Raw genomic sequence first — 21,864 nt, forward strand, 5'->3', positions numbered from 1 at the left:
GAGTCTGGGGAACAGGTAGGAATTCTTCCCAGCCATGCTGGGAAGAATCACTGCCCGCTCATGATTGGTGGAAGGTTTGGTAGCACTTTGAAGACCTATTTGATGCTCTCCTGGGGTTCTGGCCATACAGGAGGAGACCTCGCCGGTGGGCTGTCCTGTGGCCAGGGTAGTCTCTGTAGCCATTCCCGAAGAAGCTGGAAGCAAGGAGATGAAGGCGCTGGGTGTCTCTGTTCCTGCCCCAGGTCCTGCCCAGTTCCTCCTGGGAACGGCAGGAGGTCTCCATCCTCTCCCAACCCCCGTCCCGCCTCCATGCATAGCCCTAGAAGCCTGGCACTGGGCTCCTTCAACACATCTCAGATTTATATTATTGTAACAAATCAGTCCAAATTCCATTTTACAGTTAAATAGTACATAAGACAGTTTACTGTACAAGCAAGTTGTGCATCAAAAACAAACACCAAGCAAATGATAGTGCAAAGCAGTTTCCACCCTGCTCCATCCTCGCGCCAGCTCTGGGATGGTTTTGCATCGGATATGAGTGCAGCAAGTGTCACACGTCAGCATGACAATATGTCATAAAAAGATTGGTACCCACTACTAACAGGCTCACAGTTACATTGTATCAAAACATCTTCCTTTCTTCCTGCTTCCTGTATCAGTGTTTGCCTAGTACAACTTTAAAGCAGCCTTGTAAATAAGGACCTACTTTTACCAGCCCGGGCTGTCTGTACCCACTTTGGACCTTACAAACAGACTCAGTATGGCTGCCATTACTTTTTGTCAGGGGATGGGGGATGGGGTAGGAAGAGCAATTTATTTCCCATCCCTGCTTCTCCAAGGCTTGAGAATGAGGAAGGGGTAGTAATTTGGGATGAGACTACAAAGTGCTGGGCACTGGGAGCCAAAGGTGCCTCTTACACTGACCCGGGACCAGTTACAACCAGAGATCAGGAGGGAAGAAAGTACAAGGACAGCGGACTTGTAGCTGCTTCCTGAGTAGGGGTGGAGAAGCACCTTGGGTGCAGGGGGTCAGCAGCTGTTTTCAAGAGATGGAGACTGTTTTTCCAGTGGGGACAGGCCAAGAGAAACTGCAGTAGGAGGGACTGGAATAGGATCACCAGAAGGACTGCCTAGCCTGCCAGTGTGTCTCTGGTGTATGGTTCTGGCTGTTGTGACAGGTTGGGTGGGGGCAGTGCTCTCACAGAGGCAACACTGAGGACCCTTTTGTGGGGCAGATTTCGGCATCCACAGAGGACGAGGCAGAAAGTTACCCAAACCACGTGCTGCTAGCCTTTATGAGTTTCCTGTCCTTTAACACGTTTTCTAAGCCTTTCTAGGGCCAGAGAACTCTGAGATGAGAATCCACGTGCCTGGCCCTCGGGCAAGGGCCCACGTTTCCATTTTGCAAAACTCAGGGGCAAGACTTCACCTCGGAATGCAGTGGGGCTGAGATGCGACTGGCATGCCCTTACAGTGCTTCTCTTCTGCCACGCAAAGCCAGTGCTCCCCACCTCTCCCACCGCAACCAGAACACCCGCACAGCCTCCCGGACAGATGTCCCAGAGCCACAGAGGACAGCAAGCCCAGCATCTCACCAGCATTTCCCTTGTCCTCCCAGGGGAGCCTGTGGTGCAGGCTGCTGGGATGCCGCCTGGTGGGGAGTGTAGCCCCTTGAGGAAGTAGAGACCCTAATAACCCCACACCCTCAGGAGGCAGCTGGGGGCTGGTGAGGGGGAGGGGCTAGGGATGCTGCTCATCATCACGGAGCTACACTTGTAAGAGACCTTGTGTTTGAAAATATTAGATTAAGCTTCTTTTTCTAAAATCAGTTTTAAAAACTTTTTTTGTTGTTCAGGACTGTTCGCTTTCAGAGCACAAAACAGGCTAAAGACAGACAGGTGTCAGGAGTTGCAAGATTTGGCCAGGTCCTCCAGGGAGGCTTGAGGGACGGGGCGCAGCTTGGCTGGACCTAGGTGGGACCCCAAATGATGTCTGACCCCAAATGATCCCTCACCTCAATGCCTTCTGCTAGGACCTATCTGGTCCCCCTATTCTCTCCACAAATGGAAATTATGAGACTGCCTAGGGGAAAGGGACCCCCCTACCCCTGACCAAGAGAACAGAGGGTGGATGCCTTGGGCTGGTAAAGTGCATGGAGGAGCCAGTCTGCAGGGGCCTTCCTGGGTTTAGGGAGCTGATGCCATAGACTCAGCTCCTCTGGTGCCTGGGACCCATGCGGCTGGGGAAAAGCCAACTGTTAGGAACGGAGGGGAAGCTGGGCTGGGGGGACTGGCTTGGATGTGTTCTCATCCCATCTCTGCCAGTGATGTGCAGGGTCCTGCCCCATCTGTACAATGAGGGGAACCCCTCTCAAGGGTGGCAGGGGTGGGGGCCACTTTCCAGTTCTGACTCCATCTGTGTAAATGCAGAGGGAGCTGGACCCAGGGGGTGCAGGGGTGGGGAGGTTTCCTGGGGCCCGAGGCTTATCCTGTGGGGCAATGCTGCCTCTCTCTGGAAGAGAGACGGCCTCTGTCCCAGGAGACATGGGCCCCATGCAGCACTGGGCATAGCTGGAGACAGTGAGGTCCTTCTGGGGAGGTGGCAGGAGGCTGATGAGACCACTGGGATCTGGGCTGGGGGCAGTGTCCCAGGTGGGGCTGTTCCCCACACCTCTGTACAAGGATGTGCTAGACAGGTGCAGTCAGAGACACCCAACAGCTGGAACCACCCTGGGACCGAGACCACGCTAGAGCGCAAGTCCCATTCCTGCCCGGAGCCTCAGAGCTGGCCTGTCACTGGTCTCGAAGGTTGCTAGGGTCCCCACCTCCCACAGGAGGAGTCCACTGGGGCGGTCAGTAGGGCCGCCACACAGCCTCATCCATGCGGCCCGGCGTGCTCAGGGCCGTGGGCGAGTTGCTGTGGCTGCCGTCGGCCTCCACACTGTCACTCTGGCCGCCCAGGCTGGGGTTCATGAGGTTGCCGGTGGCGACAGAGGCAGCGCTGCTGGTGCAGGAGGCCAGCATGCGGGTGGGCGAGCGGTCGCCCCCACTGCTGCTGCCGGCCACCATGGAGAACTGGTAGGAGCCGGAGGAGGTGCCGTAGTAGAGGTGGTAGGGGGACGGGTTGGCCTGGAAGGGCCCGCTCTGGTTTTGCGGAGCCCCCGGGTAGGGTGGCGGGAGGTAGGTGTGGTGGAAGCGGCTGGTGGCCGGCATGCCTGCCACGCTGAGGCTGCTGATGCTCGTGCCCGAGGGCGTGGCGCTGTAGGGAAAGGCAGCCGACATGGCCCCGGGGTAATGCATCCTGGGGTCCGGGAAGCGGCTCTCTGTGAGGGCTGGCAGCGTCGGGAAGGAGCGGTCAAACTGGCGGGGGTCAGAGAATGGGTTCAGTTCCGAGGTGCCTGGAGGACAGCAAGGAAGAGGTCAGTGGCAGCCCGAGATGCCCCCAGGAGGCCTTCCTGAAGAATGACCTTGGGCTGTGGCCCATCTAGGGGACTCAAGGCCCATCTAGGGGACTCCTGGTTCTAGACCTCACTCCTGTCCTAGGCTGCTCAGGGCCTCGCCTGCCAGAACTTGGAACACAGATCCGCTGGGGAGCAGGTGGGAGCTGCCCTGGGCCAAGAGGGGCCATGGGAGCCTCCCTGCCAGCAGCAGCAGAAGAGTGGGAGGACCTTTTCTTCTCTTTCAATCCTCCTTCTCGGGCTGGACGTGGTGGCTCATGCTTGTAATCTCAGTGCTTTGAGAGGCCCAGGCGGGTGATCAGGAGGTCGGGAGTTTGAGACCAGCCTGGCCAACATGGTGAACCCCCGTCTCTACTAAAAAGAAAAAAAATTAGCCAGGCGTTGTGGTGGGTGCCTGTAATCCCAGCCTCTCAGGAGACTGAGGCAGGAGAATCGCTTGAACCGGGGAGGCAGAGGTTGCAGTGAGCTGAGGTTGCACCACTGCACTCCAGCTGGGGCAACAAAGCAAGATTCCATCTCAAAAAAAAAAAAAAAAATCCTCCTTCCCAGCCTTGCAGAGGAGAGGCCTAGGATGTAGGGGTGGGGTGGCGCTGAGGGCGGGGTCAGCTCAGGTCTCCCAGCAGCCCAGTCCCGCCCAGGCGGTGCCTCTTCCCACCGGCCTATGTTAACAGCTGACAAAGCCATGGATGTGAAAAGGGCTCTGATGTGAAGCTGGGAGTTGGAACCTGCTTTCGAATAAAAGAATATGGAGGCAGAGAGAGCATGACTGAGTCTCTCTGTGGCAGAGAAAGGACTGCTACTCATCACATGGCCTCTCTGCTGGGGACACGTGTGTGTGTGTGTGTGTGTGTGTGTGTGTCCACACACCTGCATAGAGAAAGGACTGCTACTCATCACATGGCCTCTCTGCTGGGGACATGCGTGTGTGTGTGTCTCCACACACCTGCATAGAGAAAGGACTGCTACTCACCACACAGCCTCTCTGCTGGGGACACATGCGTGTGTGAGTGCGTGTGTCAATGTGTATGTGTGTGTGTGCGTGACTGCATGTGTGTGTGCACGAGCATGTGAGTGTGCACACCTGCACACGCGCCTCTCCTGCCCAGGTGCAGCACTCTGAGCGCTCACATCTGGGTTGTGGGCCCTGAGTTCACAGCAGCTCTGCCCTCCACCCTCCACCTCACCCTGGGCCTGTGTCTCTGGAGCTGACTCATGGCCACACAGTGACCAGATGCCACCTGCCTTGGCAGCAAAGTGAGACAGCAGTCAGACAAACTTGGGGACCGAGACCCTGACCTGGTCACAGTGTCCAGCAAAGACCCTGCCCCTGCCCCCCTAGGAGTGTGGCTTCTCAGTGGGCTCCAAGGCAAGGGTGTTCCAGCATCTGCCCCTGATTGTCATCACAGACCTCCAAAACCTCAGCATTCAAAGGGCTCAGGGACTGAGTCTAACACCCTTGGTGGGGAATCTGAGGCCCAGACAGGGTGAGGCACTTGCCTAAGGGTCACACAGCACACTGGACCTGGCACACAATCCTAGGGTCTCTGGTCCTGAGCCCCAAAACATGCCTGAGAGGGAGCTGTCCCGTCTCTGAGGCAGCACAGGATCAAGGCTTACTGTGCGGCTTCTGGAGCCAGACAGTTATCCTGGTTTGGACACTTACTAGCTGTGTGTCCTTGGGCAAGTCACTTAACCTCTCTGTGCATCAGTTTCTCCATATAACACATGGAAATGATAACAGTTCATCAGGATTCAGTTAATACACATCAAGTACTTAGAATGGCACCAGGCAGAGTAGGGGTCTGTGAGGCTTTGCAAGGCCACTGTGGCTGTGGTGCCTCTTACTCTGGGTACCCAGGAGAACTGGCTCCTTCAGGGCCCTGCCGAGATGAGGCCCTGATGCAGGGCCTCCCTTGTACTCTGGCAGCAGGGGGAGTCGGAAGAGCTGCCAGCAGTGGTCCAGAGGTGCAGTCTGTCCGGCCCAGCATCCCCTCTGTCTCACCCACCAAAGGGTAAGGGCCGGCGCTGGCTGGGGTGGGCTCTGCCTGCCATGCCGAGGCTTGGCTGAGGATGGAGAGCTCTGAGCGCCTGAGCTGCTGTGTGGCTTCAGCCAGGACTTGGAACTTCTCGGGGCTTTGGGGTCCTCCCAAGTCGGCTGGGGTATGTTTCCCTCAGCAGCAGACTCTGGCCCTGGGCATGGATCAGAGCCGAGTGACAGTCCTGGCTTGAGGTAAGAAGATGTGGGGACAGCAGTCTGGGTGGCGGGGGCCTTCTGGGACATCCGGGACTCTCCCTAGGTCACTTGGCTGTCCCTACCCCTTGAGGCCAAGAGCCTCTGAGGTGCCTGGCTGCCGGTTTTCATCTGGGGAGCCCCTCGGGAGGAGAGGTCCTGTGGCAGGTGCCGAGTGGGGTGGAAGTGGGTGCTGGTGGCCTGTAGAAACCCCATTCTCAAGATGAAGGAAACACACAGGGACCCCAGGATGCAATAGCAGGACTGTGCCCCTCAGAGCTCACTGGGCTGCCGGGCACTGGGCTGGGCCTCCCTGGACCTGCCACTGTCCTCTTCAGCCTCTCTCCTCAAGGCCACCACTCTTCCTCTAGGGTGGTGGGGGAAGTACCTGCCCTCAGCACCCCCTCAGGCCCCCCAGCAGCTTCCTCGGAGCTCCTGTACCCCCACCCGGCAGCCTTGCAGCCCCAGGAAACCCGAGCTGCCCGGGCCACTGTCGAGCAGCCAATCCCAACAGTGGAAGGAAATGTTTATTTTCTTCTCCAGATTGCCCCGGCTGCTGCGTGGTGGCTGAATGAGCCCTTTCAGCTGTGAGAAGCCCCTATTGTGGGCGGCTGCGGCTGGGGGCTGGGGCTGGGGTATGGGAGGGGCTGGGGTCTCTGCACTGCTTGCCAGTGACCAAGGTTGGGGGGTCAAGGCAGTTAACAGGCACTGAAAGAAGTGGTGGTGGGGTGTTCCGAGGGGGATCCCCAGGAGGGAGCCTGAGGGCGGGGGTGTCCCTGTGAGAGTGACTTCCCAAGCCTGGGCCTGCCAACACCTCCTCTTTGTCAGGGACCTCCTTCTCCCCATTTCACAGATGAGAAAACTGAGGCTGAGTTTAAGTGACTTGTCTAAGATCACACAGCCAATGCCTGGCAGAGCCTGAGTCCCAGGCTGGTCCACCTGACAGAGTTCACGCTTCTGCCCTGTCCTGGTTGTCCGAGGCCCTTTCTCTCACCCAAAGAGGTTGGGCCTGGGGATGGAGAGGCCTGGCTGACTGTGGCCCAGTGCTGTGGGTGGCTAGTGAGGGACTGGGTGAGGCCTCAGGAGGAAGCAGCCAGAGAAGCAGAGGTCAGCCACTGCCCCACACAGGCCAGAGCCCCTTTCCTCCCAGCCCAGGGTGTAAGCAGCGGCTGTGCCTGCTGTGGGGCTAGGCCTGGCCCTTTGGGGCTGGATGGAGGTGACCACACCTGCCCCAGGCTCCTGCAGGCACTGAAGCCGTGCCTACACATCGGTGGATGGGCAGACGGGGGCTCTCCTTCCATGGGGGCTGGGGGACAGGAAGCCACTGTTTACCACACCTCCTGGATTCTGGCTCCCTGGCTAGGCCCTGATCCCCTGGCCTGGCTCTGTTCATGGCAGGGAAAGGCTGGCTCCCAGGCTACCACACCTCAACAGATGCTGGCCTGTGGGTGGCAGGAGCAGGAGCAGCTATAGGGCAGGGGTGGGCATAAGCACAGCATTCAGGGCTCCTTCCGCCACCTCTTGGGCGCAGACCTCCAACTCGTGGACTCAAGAGCTGAGAGTCTCAAATGCACTAGCTCCTGGGCTCAGAGAGGCTGGGCCTGGGGCTTCTTCCGACCTTGGTGTCTTAGCAGGACTACGGCTGGAGGTCCTGAGCCCAGGCCAGAAGGGGAGGGGTTCTCTCTTCACACTGAGGGCCTGATCAAGCTCCTGGCCACTGCACTATGCCTGGAACAACGTCAATAGAGGGACCCAGTCGGACCCCAACTCAGCGAGGCATGGGAGAAGGGGGTGGGGCGGGCAGACCCACTGGCAGCCCTGTTCCAGGCCCCTTATCTGTCCCTTAAGAAGTACAGAAAGTCCTTGGGAACACATACTATGGAAACTCTGGACCTGGTTACAGATGGGCTGTGTGACCCAAGGGTGGCTCTGAACCTCTTAGGCCTCAATTCATTCATCTGCCAAGGAGTTTTAACCAGGCTCCAGGAACTGAGAAAGAATAGGCACAGCCCGTGACAGCAGCCAGCCTGCCTGCCTCTGTCCACCCGGCCACCAAGCACCCTTGGCACCCCAAGGAAACCTCTGGAAAGGTTTCACCCTGGCCCAAAGGCCGGCCATGCACACAGCCTCCCACATCCCCAGCTCACTGACTGAGAGAACAGAGGAGAGATGCAGCCCGCAGTCGTTTAGCGAGTGCCTCCTATACGCCAGGCACCTTGATACTCCAGAACCTGCCTGAGGCCTGGCTGCGACCATGCTTGCTGTATCCATCTAGGCAGTGGAGACAGAGACCCTGCTCAGCCTTCCCTTCCACCTCAGTTCCTCCTGTTTGGGAGGAGGCTCTGGGCAGGGTGGGAGACCTTTCACAAGAATGCTATGTGCCTCTGTAGGGCTGGAACGGCACTTAACAGTGTGCAAAGTTTGTGTGAGTGCAGTAATGCCATTTGAATGTCATCCCAGCCCTGGGCAGAGGCACCCACCACCAATCCACTTTCAGACGAAAAATCGGAGGCTGGGGGCAGGAGTGGGGAAACTACATGGCAGGGACGAGTCTGTCATGGCTCCTTGGACAAGTCATGGCTCAATTCTAATAGGGGCACTATGGAATTAACCCCATTTCCCCAGGCACAATTAACTGGTATGCAGGGTGCTGTCTGCCCATGCGGATCCCTGGGGCCGGGCCCCAGGCATATGTCAGTAATGTCAGTAAGTATTTGCTGAGTGAATGAATGACGGCTAGCACACAGCAAGCCCTCACATCCATCTGCAGGTGCAAATGAGTACCAGCTGCTCCTCTATAAAACAAGCAGGTGCAGTGACTGATCTTCCGACGGGCTTTTGGTCTGGGGCAGACTGGACCACATCCAGGCCCTCCGCCCCGACCCTACCCTGCTGCAGCCCCTCCCTCAGTGCCATACCTTGGATGGGATTCTGGGGCTGGCTGCTGAAGTGGCTTGTGGTGCTGAGTGAGCCTCGGGGGCTGGGCGTGCTTGGTGTCACCCGCATGCGCAGCCGTTCTAGGTCCCCAAAGCGGTCGGGGAATGCCTTGGTCTGGTCCTCCAGCTTCTGCCGGTGCCCTGCAGAGCACAGGGAGCCCATCAGCTGTTGCTTCCCCAGAGTCTTAGTGGAGACAGAAATACCTCACTCTGCTGGGAAGTTCTTCCTGAGGTCTGACCTTAGGCCTCTGCTGGGAGAACCCTGAGGTCACCACCAGCCTCTTTCCAGAGGTTTTCAAAGGACTTACTGACAGAGAATGGTCGCTATGTGCCGCCCCACATATCTAAACCTCTACACAGATGGTGATCTAAATCATTACATACACGGTGATCTAAATCTCTACAACACATAGTGATCTAAACCTTTACACACACGGTGATCTAAACCTCTACACACACGGTGATCTACACTCTACACACACGGTGATCTAAACCTCTACACAGATGGTGATCTAAAGCATTACACACACGGTGATCTAAACCTCCACAGCACATGGTGATCTGAACTCTACACACACGGTGATCTAAACTCTACAACACATGGTGATCGAAACCTCTACACACACTGCTTGGCAGAAGAAGAAACTGAGGGCCAGGTGCAGTGGCTCATGCCTATAATTCCAGCACTTTGGGAGAGTGAGGTGGGAGGATCAGTTGAATCCAGGAGTTTGAGATCAGCAGCCTGGGTAACTATCGAGACCCCTGTCTGTACAAAAAAACAAAACAAAACAACAACAAAAAACTTAGCCAGGTGGGGTGGCACAAGGCTGTAGTTCCAGCTACTGGGAAGACTGAGACAGGAGGATCACTTGAGCCCAGGAGGTGGAGGCTGCAGTGAGCTATGATTGCACTACTGCATTCTAGTCTGGGCAACAGAACCAGGACCCTAGCTCTAACAAAAGGAAACTGAGGCAACAGACATGAGAAAGTGGCTCATGTCCCCAGGGAGAGAACCCAGGAGTGCTGCCATCCTCGGCCTCCCAGCATCCCAACCTGCCTTGCGCTCTGTCCTCCATGTCTACAAGAACAATGGGAGGCAGCCCCGGGATGGGACTGCAGGCTTCTCCAGCCCTAAGTCACTCTGGGATCCCCAGAACGTGCCTTCTTCTCTCTGGGCCTCAGGCAGAAGAAAAACTCCACCAGAATGCTGGGTAGAGGTGCAGGGGGCTTACGTGAGGGGCTAGATGGCCATCTCTGCCTGGAAGCTGGGGTCAGGGGGCGAGTGTACCTGGCTTGGGACGTCACACCTGGAGAAAACTGTCAGCATTTCCTACTCCCTCTCTGCCAGAACCCACACAGGAAGGACCCCAGCTTTGCATCCCAGGCCCCAGAGGTGCTGGGAGGCTCAAGGTGGCAGGCCCCCACCCTCCTGCAGCCTGCTGAGGCCAAGGGACACTTCTGAGTGACATCAAGCTTGCAGGGACCTCCCCTTACCCACCGCCATACACACTTTTATAATTACTAATTTTACATTTCACAAGCGACATATGAATATTTACAAAAATAAAAGCATTACAGATAAGGCTCTTTCCACTGCTCTAAGCTCCTCTCCAGCATCCCCACTGTGACCAATTTCTTTCCAGACATTTTTCATCTTCCATGAATGGAAAACGCAGAATATGTTTCTCATGGAACTCTTGTTGAACGGTCTCAGCCTGGGCGTGTCATTCTGTAATTTGCTTTTTCAGTAGTGCACCTTAGAGCTCAAACTCAGTTTCCTCATCTGCAAAATGGGGTGAGTAACCCAGCCCCACCGAAATGAGAGTTCCCATAAAACCCTGGGAATCCTCCCTGCCTTGGAGGAGATTTTACAAGCATGACAAGGATGACACTGCTCTCCCTCCTTCCTGCTGGCCACTGGAGGCACAGTTCACCCCACAGGGCCCTCCACTGCACCAGTCCTTTCCAAGCTTCCTCTTTAGTTCCCTTGCCTGCAGCACTCCCAGGAACGTCCCTGTTCACATCCCCTAGTGGCTGGGGCTTCTCCAGGGCAGACCCAAGGAAAGCGCCGCTCCCTTGGAGGACTGTGCACCAGGGTTCCACTGATCAGCCTAACATGGTCAGGACCATGGGCCATTCTGCCTCACCTGACCTGGAGGGAGGCTGCCAGGCAGGCAGGGTGGCCAGGCCCTCTTTTACTGCAACTTCGGAGAGGCAAGGAAGGTTGTCAGAGGTCACACGCTGAGGAGGGGGTGGGATTTCCTGGACCTGGGACCCTTTAGAAAAGAAGGTAGGGGCTGGACGTGGTGGCTCATGCCTGTAATCCCAGCACTTTGGGAGGCCGAGGAGGGCAGATCACCTGAATGAGGTCAGGAGTTCAAAGCCAGCCTGGCCAATATGGTGAAACCTCATCTCTACTAAAAGTACAAAAATCAGCTGGGTGTGGTGGTGGGCCCCTGTAATCCTAGCTACTCAAGAGGTTGAGGCAGGAGAATGCTTGAACTCAGGAGGCAGAGGTTGCAGTGAGCCGAGATCATGCCACTGCACTCCAGCCTGGGTGACAAATCGAGACATCATCTCAAAAAAAAAAAGAAAAAAAAAAAGGTGGGGAAGGGGCTAAGGGGGAGAGAAGGTTTGCCTAAGGCCTTGGGTCTAGAGTGACATACGTTTTCTAGATTGGCAGAGGGAGAAGAGGCAAGATGTAGGTGGGAGGTAAAACAGAACTCCCTGTGCTTCCTGGAGCCTGGACAAGTGATTCCCGGGGACTGGAAAGTGGGAAAAGACTGTTGACCACTGTAGGGCATGAGGGGACAGAGCCTGAGGCCTTGCATGGGCCTGATTTCTGATTTTCAGAATGGGAACACAATGGATTCCAGTACTTGTAGGCCCCCAAGCTCCCTAAGCACCCCTGTTGCAAGCTCAAATGGGCATCTGGGAGCCTCAGAAAGAAAGCAGGTGGCCTGGGAGCCGCAGGGACTCAGCCTGTCACTGAGAACCAGAGAGCCCCACTTTCTCCTCCTACGAGGCCCCAGACCATGGGACACTTGGTGGCAGGAATAAGACCATTTGGTCTCTGGCCAGGCCCCCCACTGCTGCCTCCCAGGACCCTTGGCAACAAAGGAGAGAACATGGGCTGGGGGTGAGTTTAGCTGGAGCTGGGGCTGCAAACTCAGATGCCCATGGGGATGGGGCAAGTCACATGAATGAGGCAAGTGGGATGGGTGGGGTCTGGGGCGGATGGAGAGGATGTGCCTTGTGGAAGGCACCTGACTGGTACCCTGAGGAGGGCAGGCCCTGTGTGGCCAGAGCTTCTGATTCCAGACCCAGTTCTCAGCCCTAACAGGCAATGGAGGAAATGTGCTCCTTGCTGCTGAGGCCGCTGGAAGTGGCAGGGAGATGTGGACGAGCTGGGGCACAAGTGAGCAGAAGAATCTTAACAGGCACAAAGCCTGCCAGAGGGACGTGGGGACCACAGGCTGACCGGACAACAGCTTGGGTGCAAAGGATCTGGGTGTTTTAGCCACAAGCCTGAAGGGAGCCAGGAGGGCTGGTGCAAAACCTCAAGCCTTGTTACTTTCATCACAGGAGAATAAAGTCCCGTTTCTGAGTCACACCGTGTACAAAGTGTTTACAGTGACTCCTGAGGCCTGGCGGAAGAGGGCGGGGTTCACAGCCAGCCTGGGTTCGAGGATGGGTCCTGCCACTTGCAGTCTGGTGGCCTCGCTCAAGTCACACTCCCTCCCCCTCCCCCGAGCTGTGGTGTCCCTGTCACACTCTTTGTGGGTTGAGGTGCTGCCTAAGGTGTGGACACTTTCCGGCCATGTGGGTCACCACCATCATGACCATCATCTCTGCTCATGCCCAAGGGAGGCAGAACCATCGTCCCCATGCTGGTGAAGTCGTGTGTGGAACACAGAGCCGAGACAGCAAAGTGGGATTCACACCCGGATTTCCCGACTCCAAGCCCTGGGCTCTTTTCCTGACACTTTCCCTTTTGTTTCCATTGTTCAGATGGGGCCACTGAGGCTTCACCAGGAGACCCATATCGAGTGGCTGTCTCAGGACCCAGGCTGCAGGTCAGGTAATCCGGCTCCAGAACCCACACTCCCACCATATGCTCCCTTGCCTTCCGTAGGGCAGACTTCCTGGAGGAGGGGAATTCAACAACACTTGGGAAATTGCTTCCTTGTTGCTGTGAACGCTGGAGCCACTGCCAGGGAGGGGCAGGGGGAGCCAAGGCGGCCCCACGTGGCCAGGGCGCCAGAGAGTCTCAGAGCCACAGGGCCGGGCCCTCACACTGGGAACAGGACAGAAGTTCCTGTGCCCGAGGAAAGAAGATGGGCCACGGCAAAGGCCTCTTTCATTCAGATACCCCAAGCAAGAGCTGAGTGGGGAGCTCCAGTCCTAACCCACTCCGTCAACTGGGCCCAGTCCTGCTATGCCTCAGTTTCCCCTCTGCACAGTCTGCTCACTGAGGCCCCTTCTTTTTGAAAGTCCCTGATTTAAGCAAGCAAGTGAGCAGAAGAATCTTAACAAAGATCAGCCCCTGGTCAGAGGGGCCCCAGAAAGAAAACAAGGCAGGGCTGCTGGCCCCAGGGCCCACTTACTCCCACATCCCAGGATGTCTCGACTATCCTCTGCCCTCCAGACTTCAGAGCCTCAGCTCAGGAGAGCCTCTGCAGCAATGCTTTCCTGTCCTTCGAAGCCCATCCAGGAGCCCCTCCTCCAGGAAGCCCCCTTTCTCCCACAATGGAGCCCCCATCACACCTCTGCAGGCTAGGACTGCCCTTAAAAGCAGTCGATTTCCAGGAGTGGAAATCATCAGAACAGCAGCAGGTGCTTCCTCCACTGCAGCGTCTAAGCAGCCGACATGCACTGTCCTGTTTCACCTTGCAACACCCCCTTGAGTGAGCTCTGCCACCGTCCTATCGTATGGGTGAGAAACTGAGGCTCTGGACAACCAGTGAGCTCAAGGTCATGCAGAAGACACATGGCCACCTGCTCTCTCTAGAGCCTGTGTTTTGACAATCGGGACTCCACAATAGGTGTTAGGGCCCCATGCAGCCCCAGGGCCCAGAGCACTGTCTGCAGGCCCAGGAGGATGGGATTTGGGAGAGGAAGATGAGAAGGTCTCAGTGGACTCCATCAGGGGCCCTTCCCTGCTATAAAATTTCGGGTTGAGAGTGCAATTTCCAGTCATACCCTGCTCTAGCTCACCAAATCGCTTTCTGCCTCTGGGCCTCAGCTTCCACATCTGTAAAGTAGTTATCATACTGTTTAACCCCTGAGGGTGCTGATGAGCTGGAGGACACGCCACATGGTTTTAAAAGCAGAGGATGGAGATGCCTGGGGAAAGCCCCGCTTGGCCTTCAGGGCTGTCCTGGTTGCTATCAGCCTCCAGCAGCTGGACTCAGATCAGACAGCTTCTCCAGCACAGCCTGGATTAGTGCCTACGGCCCTCACTTGTGGGAGGGCAGATCTCAGCCTGCCCCTCCCAAGGGCCCGGTGGCCCCAAGCTCACACCAGGCAGCTCCCACCCACCAGTGGTCATGGTCTTGGGCAAGCCACTCTTTCCCTCTGAGCCTCAGCTGTCTCATCTGCAAAACCCCCGAGGGCCAGGAAAGGTTTAAAGAATTACACAGCCCATCAGACCCTGGCCTTCGAGGAAGGCATTCTGGGTTCCCATTCTGACTTGGTCATCTACACCTAGGCAAACAGCTCCTTTGATGCATCTGTGCAGTGGCGGTGACCAACCTCACAGGCTTATGATAAAAGCCAAAGTAGGGGAAGGAGTGCTGGGGCCCAGCCAGGCTGGTGACTCACCAGGGTCACACAGTGCGGGAGCTAGAGGACCAGGGCTGGATTCCGGGTTGGGGGCTCCTTTACCACTGTCCCCAGGGAATCCTTCACCACCACCTGGGGGGGTCCCACCCCTGCCAGGTATCTGGTGCTTCCGGGGAAACCAAGAGACCATCAGGGTTACTCCCTTGCCTCCATGCAGGCCCAGCACAAGCCCCCATGACAGGAGTGGCAACCATTTTAGCAGGCATCTATGATGTGCCAGGTACTGTGCAAGGTGGGTCATGCGTGTCATCTCCAAGGGTCACACCCCTCTGAAGGGCAGCTACCATCACCCCCGTTCCCCAGATGGAAAAGTGGAGGCACACTGTCAAGGTCACACGGTGTGTGGCACCCCGAGACTCAAACCTGGAGAGGTCACACACTCTATGGAGCTCAGCTGCTAAGGTCATAGCTTCCCAAGACCTCCATGAGAGAAATGCTGGGTCATCCGGCCATGAGGTCCGGCTGGCAAGAGGCCAGCTCAGTGTTTAGCCTCTTGGGAGAAGCAGAGTCAGGCAGGGCCACAGAACAGCGTCGTCTGCTGGAGACAGTGTGGTCCCGAATGACCAGGCCCTTCACCCATCTGAAGCCACTCGGCAGCCTCCTCGGCCGCCTGGTGCGGCTGTGACCCAGACACAGCAGCCACTGTCTGCCCAGCAGCAGGGTAGGGCGCCGGGCCTGAGGCCGGCTCTGCGGCCTGTCAGGAGATTTACACCCGACTCTTAACAGCCTCGCGGAATAGCAGGCGGGTGCCGGGCCTGGGGTGGTCTGCTGTGAATCGGCCCCCTGTGAGCAGATGAAAGCCGGGTCGGTGGCTGGGCAGGGAAACGGGCTGGCCGGGGGCCAGCGGGCAGGGAGGCAAGCGGCTCCCTCCCAGGACTGCAAGTGGGGCTTCCAGCGGCCTGGGGTTGATTAGGAGAACCCGGGAGGTCTGCGGTTAACCCCTTCCCTCCTGCTGGGCGGACTCCTCTGGCTCCCCTAGCCCTGCCCCTAGTCCAGGGGACTCCTGGGGGTTGTGGGGATCTTGGGAGCCAGGAGTAGTTGCCTCTCCTCAGCCTAGGAAGAAACTGCAGAAACTCTAAGGCCCTCAAAGGCCCAACTGTGGGCTTCAGGTCACTTCTCCTGCCCACGCCAAAACCTCAGCAGCCACACTCTGCTGGCTGCTCACTTCAGGCCCTCGCTCAAAGGTCACTTCTTTAGGAGGCCTCCCCGCCCCACCCCTTGTTCCATCCCCTACAGGCTCCACTCCTTCCAGCTTTGTTTTTCTTCATAGGACTTCCCGCTACTCGAAATGACATTAACGGATCATTTGCTTATTCATCAACGATTTATGGACCCGCTATGAAAGGCTCCTGCCTGCATTCCTGGGGTCTATCTATACCTGGGCCTGGCAAACCAGAGGAAAGAACTCTGCCCTTGTAGAGCATAAACAATAGGGGGCCAGGTGAGGTGGCTCATGCGTCAGCCCAGCATTTTGGAAGGCTGAGGTGGGCGGATCACTTGAGATCAGGAGTTCAAGACCAGCCTGGCCAACACGGTGAAAACCCGTCTCTATTAAAAACATGAAAATTAGCTGGGCATGGTGGTGGGCGCCTGTAATCCTGGCTGCTCGGGAGGCCGAGGCAGGAGAATCATAAACTGGGAGGCAGAGGTTGCCGTGAGCTGAGATCAAGCCACTGCGCTCCAGTCTGGGCAACAGAGCGAGATCCCGTCTCAAAAAACAAAACAATACGAGAGAGATGAGTAACAAATGAAACAAATGATCAAACGAGATAGCATCTTAGAAGGTGGTAAGTGCTCGGGGTACGTTAAAGCCAGGAAAAAGAAGGGGGAGAGGTAAGAAAGGCTGTGTGTGTGTGTGCCACTGGAAACAGGGGTTCGGCTGAGAAGTGCAGAGGCTTAGGGTGGAAGAGTGAGCCAGGCATCCGGGTGTATCTGCAGAGGAGTGTTCCAGGGAGAAGGAAGAGCAGTGCAAAGGCCCCCGAGGCAGGAGTGTCCCTGGCAAGTTCAAAGACCAGCCAGGAGTCCAGGGTGGCCAGAGCAGGGTGTGCAAGAGGAGGGCATGCAAGAGGGGGGCAGGGGGTAACAGGCACAGGCTAGGTGGGCGAGGGCCGTTCCCCCGCCAAGGTCCATGCCAGACTTGCCAGGTGCCGCAGCCCCCCTGCTGGGATCCTGGACCCGGCTCAGAACCTGCTTCTTAACCAGCCCCCAGTGACTCTGAGGGACACCAGCACTGAGAACCTCAGAAACCAAGGCCACACAGGCAGGAAGCCACCAAGTCAGCCTTCAAACCCAGCTGGCCACCTGGCTGCAGGCCGGGCACACTCTGCAGGGCACCAGAGGGGAACAACCCAGCCGCAGAACCCACAGCCGGCCTCAGGGATCTACAGATTCCCGGTCCTTGGCTCCCAGGACCAGACCCTAATCCCACTTCGCCCCACAGCAGGCTCAGGTTTCAGAGGGTCGGAGGTGGCAAAACAGGAAAAACTGCTGGGAAAGGAAGTCCAGGAGCACCAAAGGCCCGTAACACCTAGGAGGGTGGTGGGGCACTTCCTGGGGCCAGGCCATGGGAAACTCAGTCAACCCTCACGGCAACTCCCCCAGGCAGACACCAATACCACCCATTTCACAGCTGAGCACACTGAGGCCAAAAGGCCCTTCCAAGTGGTCCTCACTTCCCTGAGCCCCCAGCGTGTGCTGATGGTCACCTTGGGCAAGAGGTTTTATGCCCTGGCCTCTGTCTTCTCCTGGGGCTGCCCAAGAGATCAGTTAATGGGAATTTTGCACAGGGCCTGGCACAGGGGAGGGGGTTGTCCAGTGATCAGGAGCTGCCGAGCTGGTCCCTTCAATCTTATAGATGGGGACACTGAGGACCAGAAAGGCCAAAGATTTGTCCAAGGTCAAAGACAAAGGAGTGGGGCCGCAAACCAGGGCATGAGTGGGACCTGATCTTAGGGCCAGAATATGCCTGGAACAAGAGCAGTCAGGTCCTAAGAATGGGGGACCTGGTAGGCTGCCCCCCAACCCCATCTCTGCTCTGTTCTACAAATAAAACCACTGATCCGGCCCCTGTCGGGGCCCAGAGAGGGAGGCCACCTGTCTCAGGTCATGCAGCAAGCCCAGCCTCTGATGCCGTGGGTCTCCAGGCCCAGCCTCTATCCCTTCCTCTTATTGCCTCGTCCTGAGCCACCGATCTCCCTCCCAGCTCACCCGAGAAGGGGCCATCTCAGGTCTGGGAGAGCCAGGCAGGGAAGAGCAGGAGGGGATTCCACTGGACTCTCCCACAGGCAGGGCTCAGTCTCCACGCTCATCCAGGGGCCCCAGCCAGGCAGGGTGGGCGGCTCTGGGGTTGACTGGGCTGAGAGCATGGAGGACTCTCAGAGGTGCCAACATTGCCCAGTACTTCGGCATCTTCCCAACAAGCGGTCAAGACCCCTGTCCCGTGCCTCTACCAACCTGGTGCTCCCCTCTTTCTGGAGTGGCTCTCAAGGGCCACATCCCCACCGGGAGCCCAACTGCCGCTCCTGTCCATGCTGCCCCGCCCCTGGAGACGTAGGGCAGGGCTGCCACCTCCTTCAATGGAGACTTGATGCCTGCACCTCTAGTACCAAGGCAGCCACCCTGCTGCTGCCCCTGAGAGAGCCCACCATTGACAGATGGTGGTGGTGGGAGTGCAGAAAGGGGGCTGGGTACCAGGGATGACAGAACACTGTGCACCCAGTGACTCATGGGACCTCTCGGTGCTACGGCCATGTGCTGTCCACATGTTGCCCCTGATCTCCAGGCCTGCAAGTGGGTGGCATCATCACACATTACAGAGGAGGGAGCTGCGGCCCAGAGAGGTCAATGACTTGCCTTAGGTCACACCGCAGATAACAGCTCTGGCTAAAGTGACTGCTTATCTGCCCACCCCCACTGGTAAGTGCTTTCAATAGGTTAAGCCACTGTTTCCTCGAAATAGCATCATGAGGCAGCTGCTTGTGTGAATCTCATTTTTCAGACCAGGAAACTGAGGCATGGAGATGACTTGCCGAAGACCCCATAGCCAGGAAGGCTGACTCGGAACCTGCTCTCTGTGCTATGATGGTCTGTGGCTCACAAGGGCTCCCAGCCACCACCTCAAGACTCCTGCAGTCACGGATCCAGTTCTCAGATGACAAAACTGAGGCCAAAAGGAAGACACGACCTGCCTAGGGCCATGAAGCCCAAGGCCAAGAGCATGGACCAGTCCATGTCTGATCCCGGCAGGAGGGAACTGGCAGGAGTGTGGCCAGAGCAAGTGCTGGCTGGGAGCTGATGGTGCAGGCTTGAGGATGCATGCAGGAGCTCAGGGCTGGCAGAGGTGACCCTCAGAGGCCTGGAGGGAGACTCTTCCAGGGCTGCTGGGCTCAGCTCCAAGCCTTTCCCAAGTGGCCAGATGCTGGGATGGGCCCAGGAATCAGATGATGGGGTGTCAGACCCAGCTGACTCCCAAGAAGAGAGGGTCCAGCCTAGGGCCAGGCCTCCTGCCCCAAGCCTGCTCAGCCTAGAATCTTGCCTCTGGGAAGACTGAGGCCTGGGGCACCTCCCCACACCTGGCACAGCATAAGGTGCTGTTCAGGTACCCAACTCCCTCAGACCTGGATTCTCTCCTCACTGGGTCTTGGGTGACCCTTTAGGTTCTGCTGTCACGAGGATCCCATTCAATAGTGACTGCAAAAAGGTTTTCTAAATTGCAAAGGGTCACATTTCTGAGAAAGAGAGAGGCAGGCCAACCCTCAATGCACCAAGGTGAGAATGCCTTGGGGAAGTGGGATGGAGCTCAGGAAGCTGGCTGGCTCTGTTTCATTCATTTCATTCATTCTGCAGACACAGAGCCTAGGCCTACTCTCCCACTTCCCCAGCCTTAACCTTCAGCAAGCAAAAGAATGAAATACAAACTCGCTTTGATGGACTGGGGCTTCCTGCTCATAGCAGGTGCTCAGTGAGTATTTGTGGAATCAAATTTGCAGTCCTGATGTCGCTTATGTGGGTCAGAGGATCTGAGTGCCCGGGCTCTGGGTGACCTGAGCAAGTCACATGCTAAGATTCAAAGACCCAGTTTCCAGGGAGAGGACCTGGTCTCACAGCCAGGCCAGTCCCTGACTTTTGATCACTCCTGCCCTCCATGCATCCCTCAGCCACCGGCAGAGAAGCTGGGGGCAAAGTAAAGCAAGCCTGGCCCAACCTCCACCCAGAAACGCACAAGCACGCCACACATGCCACATCTGAAAGCTTTCTCTAAACTTTTCCTTCCCTTGACTCCCTCAGCAGTCCCCATGGATAGTTGTCCCCACTCCCAGCCTCCTCGCTTGCCTCCCACAGTTTAGGGCTAAACCCAGAGAGTTTAAGGTTTTCCAGCAGGCGCGCAGTGCGTGGGGGACAGAGCCAAGGACTGCAACACCCCAAGAGGGCTCCATCTATCTGACCTAGCTGCTGTCCTTCCCCCACTGGATCCTCCTCCCCCACGCAGGGGCTCGGTGGCACTTACGTCTGGGCTCCCGGGGTCCATCCACGGTCACCTTGATGGCTCGGTGGTAGGTGGCCACTTGGGTGGGGTTGGTGAACACAGTGATAGTCAGAGTGAAACTCTTCCCTGGGGAGAGTGGGGGACAGAGGCAGGCAGTTGGCACCCGGAAACTTCCACAACACCCTGTTCTCCCACCTGTACCTACCCCTGGAAGCCCCTAACTTTCAAGAAGGGGCACTCTGTCTTCTTTGAACCTGGGCAGGGTGAAGTTCAAGTTGCTGGGCTTGGCGTTCCAGGCTCCTGGGGGTCTGACACCAACTTTGCCACCCTCCACCCCTTGCCGTGGCGACCCTGGCTCACTCTTCCCTGCTTCTTGGCCTTTCTGCTGTCTCTTCTATTCAGAAACACCATTTTGTGGCGGGGAGCAGGATGGGTATATTCTATTTTCTGAAAGTAATTGGTGATCTTTGTAGAAAAATTCAAGAACATAGAAAACATAAACAAAGAAGAAAAAACCCTCCCACGGTTCCACTAGGCAGAGATAAACACCATTACCATTTGGGTGTTTTCTCTTCCAGTTCTTTTTGTATGGGTTTGTATATTTACACAGTAGCAGTGGTACTAAAATACAGATTTTCATACTGTTTTTCTTTTTCATTTAACATCACATCAGAAGCACTTTCCCACGTCATTAAAACTTCTCCATAAACTTCATTTTTAATGGCTGCAAAATATTTCAACTCACGGAAGCCTCATCTTTTATTTATCTACCTCCTTACTCCTGGGTATTTACATGGTTGCTAATTTCTTATTGATGTGTGCAGCTGGAGCTGAAAAAGGACTGATTTGGGAGCTGTAGACATTTCTTCTGTAGACACAACTGTTATTTCCAGAATGTTTTTCTATTTTTAGATAGACATTTGGCTCCAAAGTCTCCATTCAAAATTCCTGAGAGGGGAAAAAACTTTTAAAATACTATTTTTTTTTTTTACCATTTAAAATAAAATGAAAGTGGCCTTCTATTTATAAACATCTTTGTCTGCATCTCTGCTTATTTCCTTAGAATAGATTCCAAGAAGCGGTAAGTGATTTCACGGCATCAGAGGCTTGGGACATGTTACGGGCGCAGATCCCTCTTGGAGTGAGATGACTCTCCGGAGAGATTTAGTCGTCACCCTCGCCTGTGAGGCTGCGTCACACCCCAGGGATGTGTCTATCAAGATGGACGATCTTTTACACGCTCTTGATTTTGTTTGCCTTTTCTCTATTACTAGTGAGACTGAAATTTTTTATATGATCACATCCATCATAATCCAACACTAATTATTGCTTTCATGCTCTTTTACTTTCCTGTGAAGGTTTTAGTGCCTTTTAAAAATCGCTATACACGAAGCTTGTTAATACTTTCCATGCTGTATTTGTGGCCATCAGTTCTCCGGGTCACCAGCCTGCACATTTCGCCTTCTCACGCTGGGCGGTTTTTCATTTTCACTTCTATTTCTCGTTCTATCATTTTATGTTTAGACTGGTTTCTCCGTGTAGAAAGCAGTTTATCAAGATTTACTTTCGACAGTGTTCTCTCTACTTTCTACAGTGAATTCTCTAACACGTCTGGGAGTTTGCTGGTTGGCATGGTAAAGGATAAAGATTTTTCCTCAAAGGGCAATGCAGTCTTCCTAGGGTCTTGGTAAGAGTCCTCCTATCACCCTATTCTGTTATGATCCACAGTCTCATGTGATACGAGATTAGTGGCCCGGAGTGGGGGGACGGGGTTTGCGGATCCCCCAGGCTAGACTTTATGCCCCTATCCCTGGCTCTGGATCCCACATACAGGCCTGGGAACTCCCTGTCGGTAGGGGCAATGGTCTTGCACGTGTCACCCGCACCCCAGGGCTGGCACAGGATGGCCACC

At 56.1% G+C, this 21,864-nt stretch overlaps 1 protein-coding gene across 1 annotated transcript in view; it reads right to left on the reverse strand.

The window, feature by feature from the left end:
* Positions 1 to 339: 339 nt before the first annotated feature.
* The window catches only part of RUNX3 (RUNX family transcription factor 3), a 64,813-nt gene continuing 43,288 nt past the window's right edge, over positions 340 to 21,864 (reverse strand). The window contains exons 4-6 of the mRNA XM_012440130.2: positions 19,974 to 20,078; positions 8,606 to 8,764; positions 340 to 3,397 (exon numbers count right to left, since the gene is read on the reverse strand). Coding sequence (XP_012295553.1) covers positions 2,853 to 3,397; positions 8,606 to 8,764; positions 19,974 to 20,078 — 809 coding nt within the window. The 3' untranslated portion in view covers positions 340 to 2,852. The remainder of the gene's footprint in view (positions 3,398 to 8,605; positions 8,765 to 19,973; positions 20,079 to 21,864) is intronic.

Source organism: Aotus nancymaae, unplaced genomic scaffold, assembly GCF_030222135.1.
Source record: "Aotus nancymaae isolate 86718 unplaced genomic scaffold, 86718_ANA_hifiasm-v0.15.2.pri h1tg000053l, whole genome shotgun sequence".
In the NCBI taxonomy this organism is placed as follows: Eukaryota; Metazoa; Chordata; class Mammalia; order Primates; family Aotidae; genus Aotus; species Aotus nancymaae.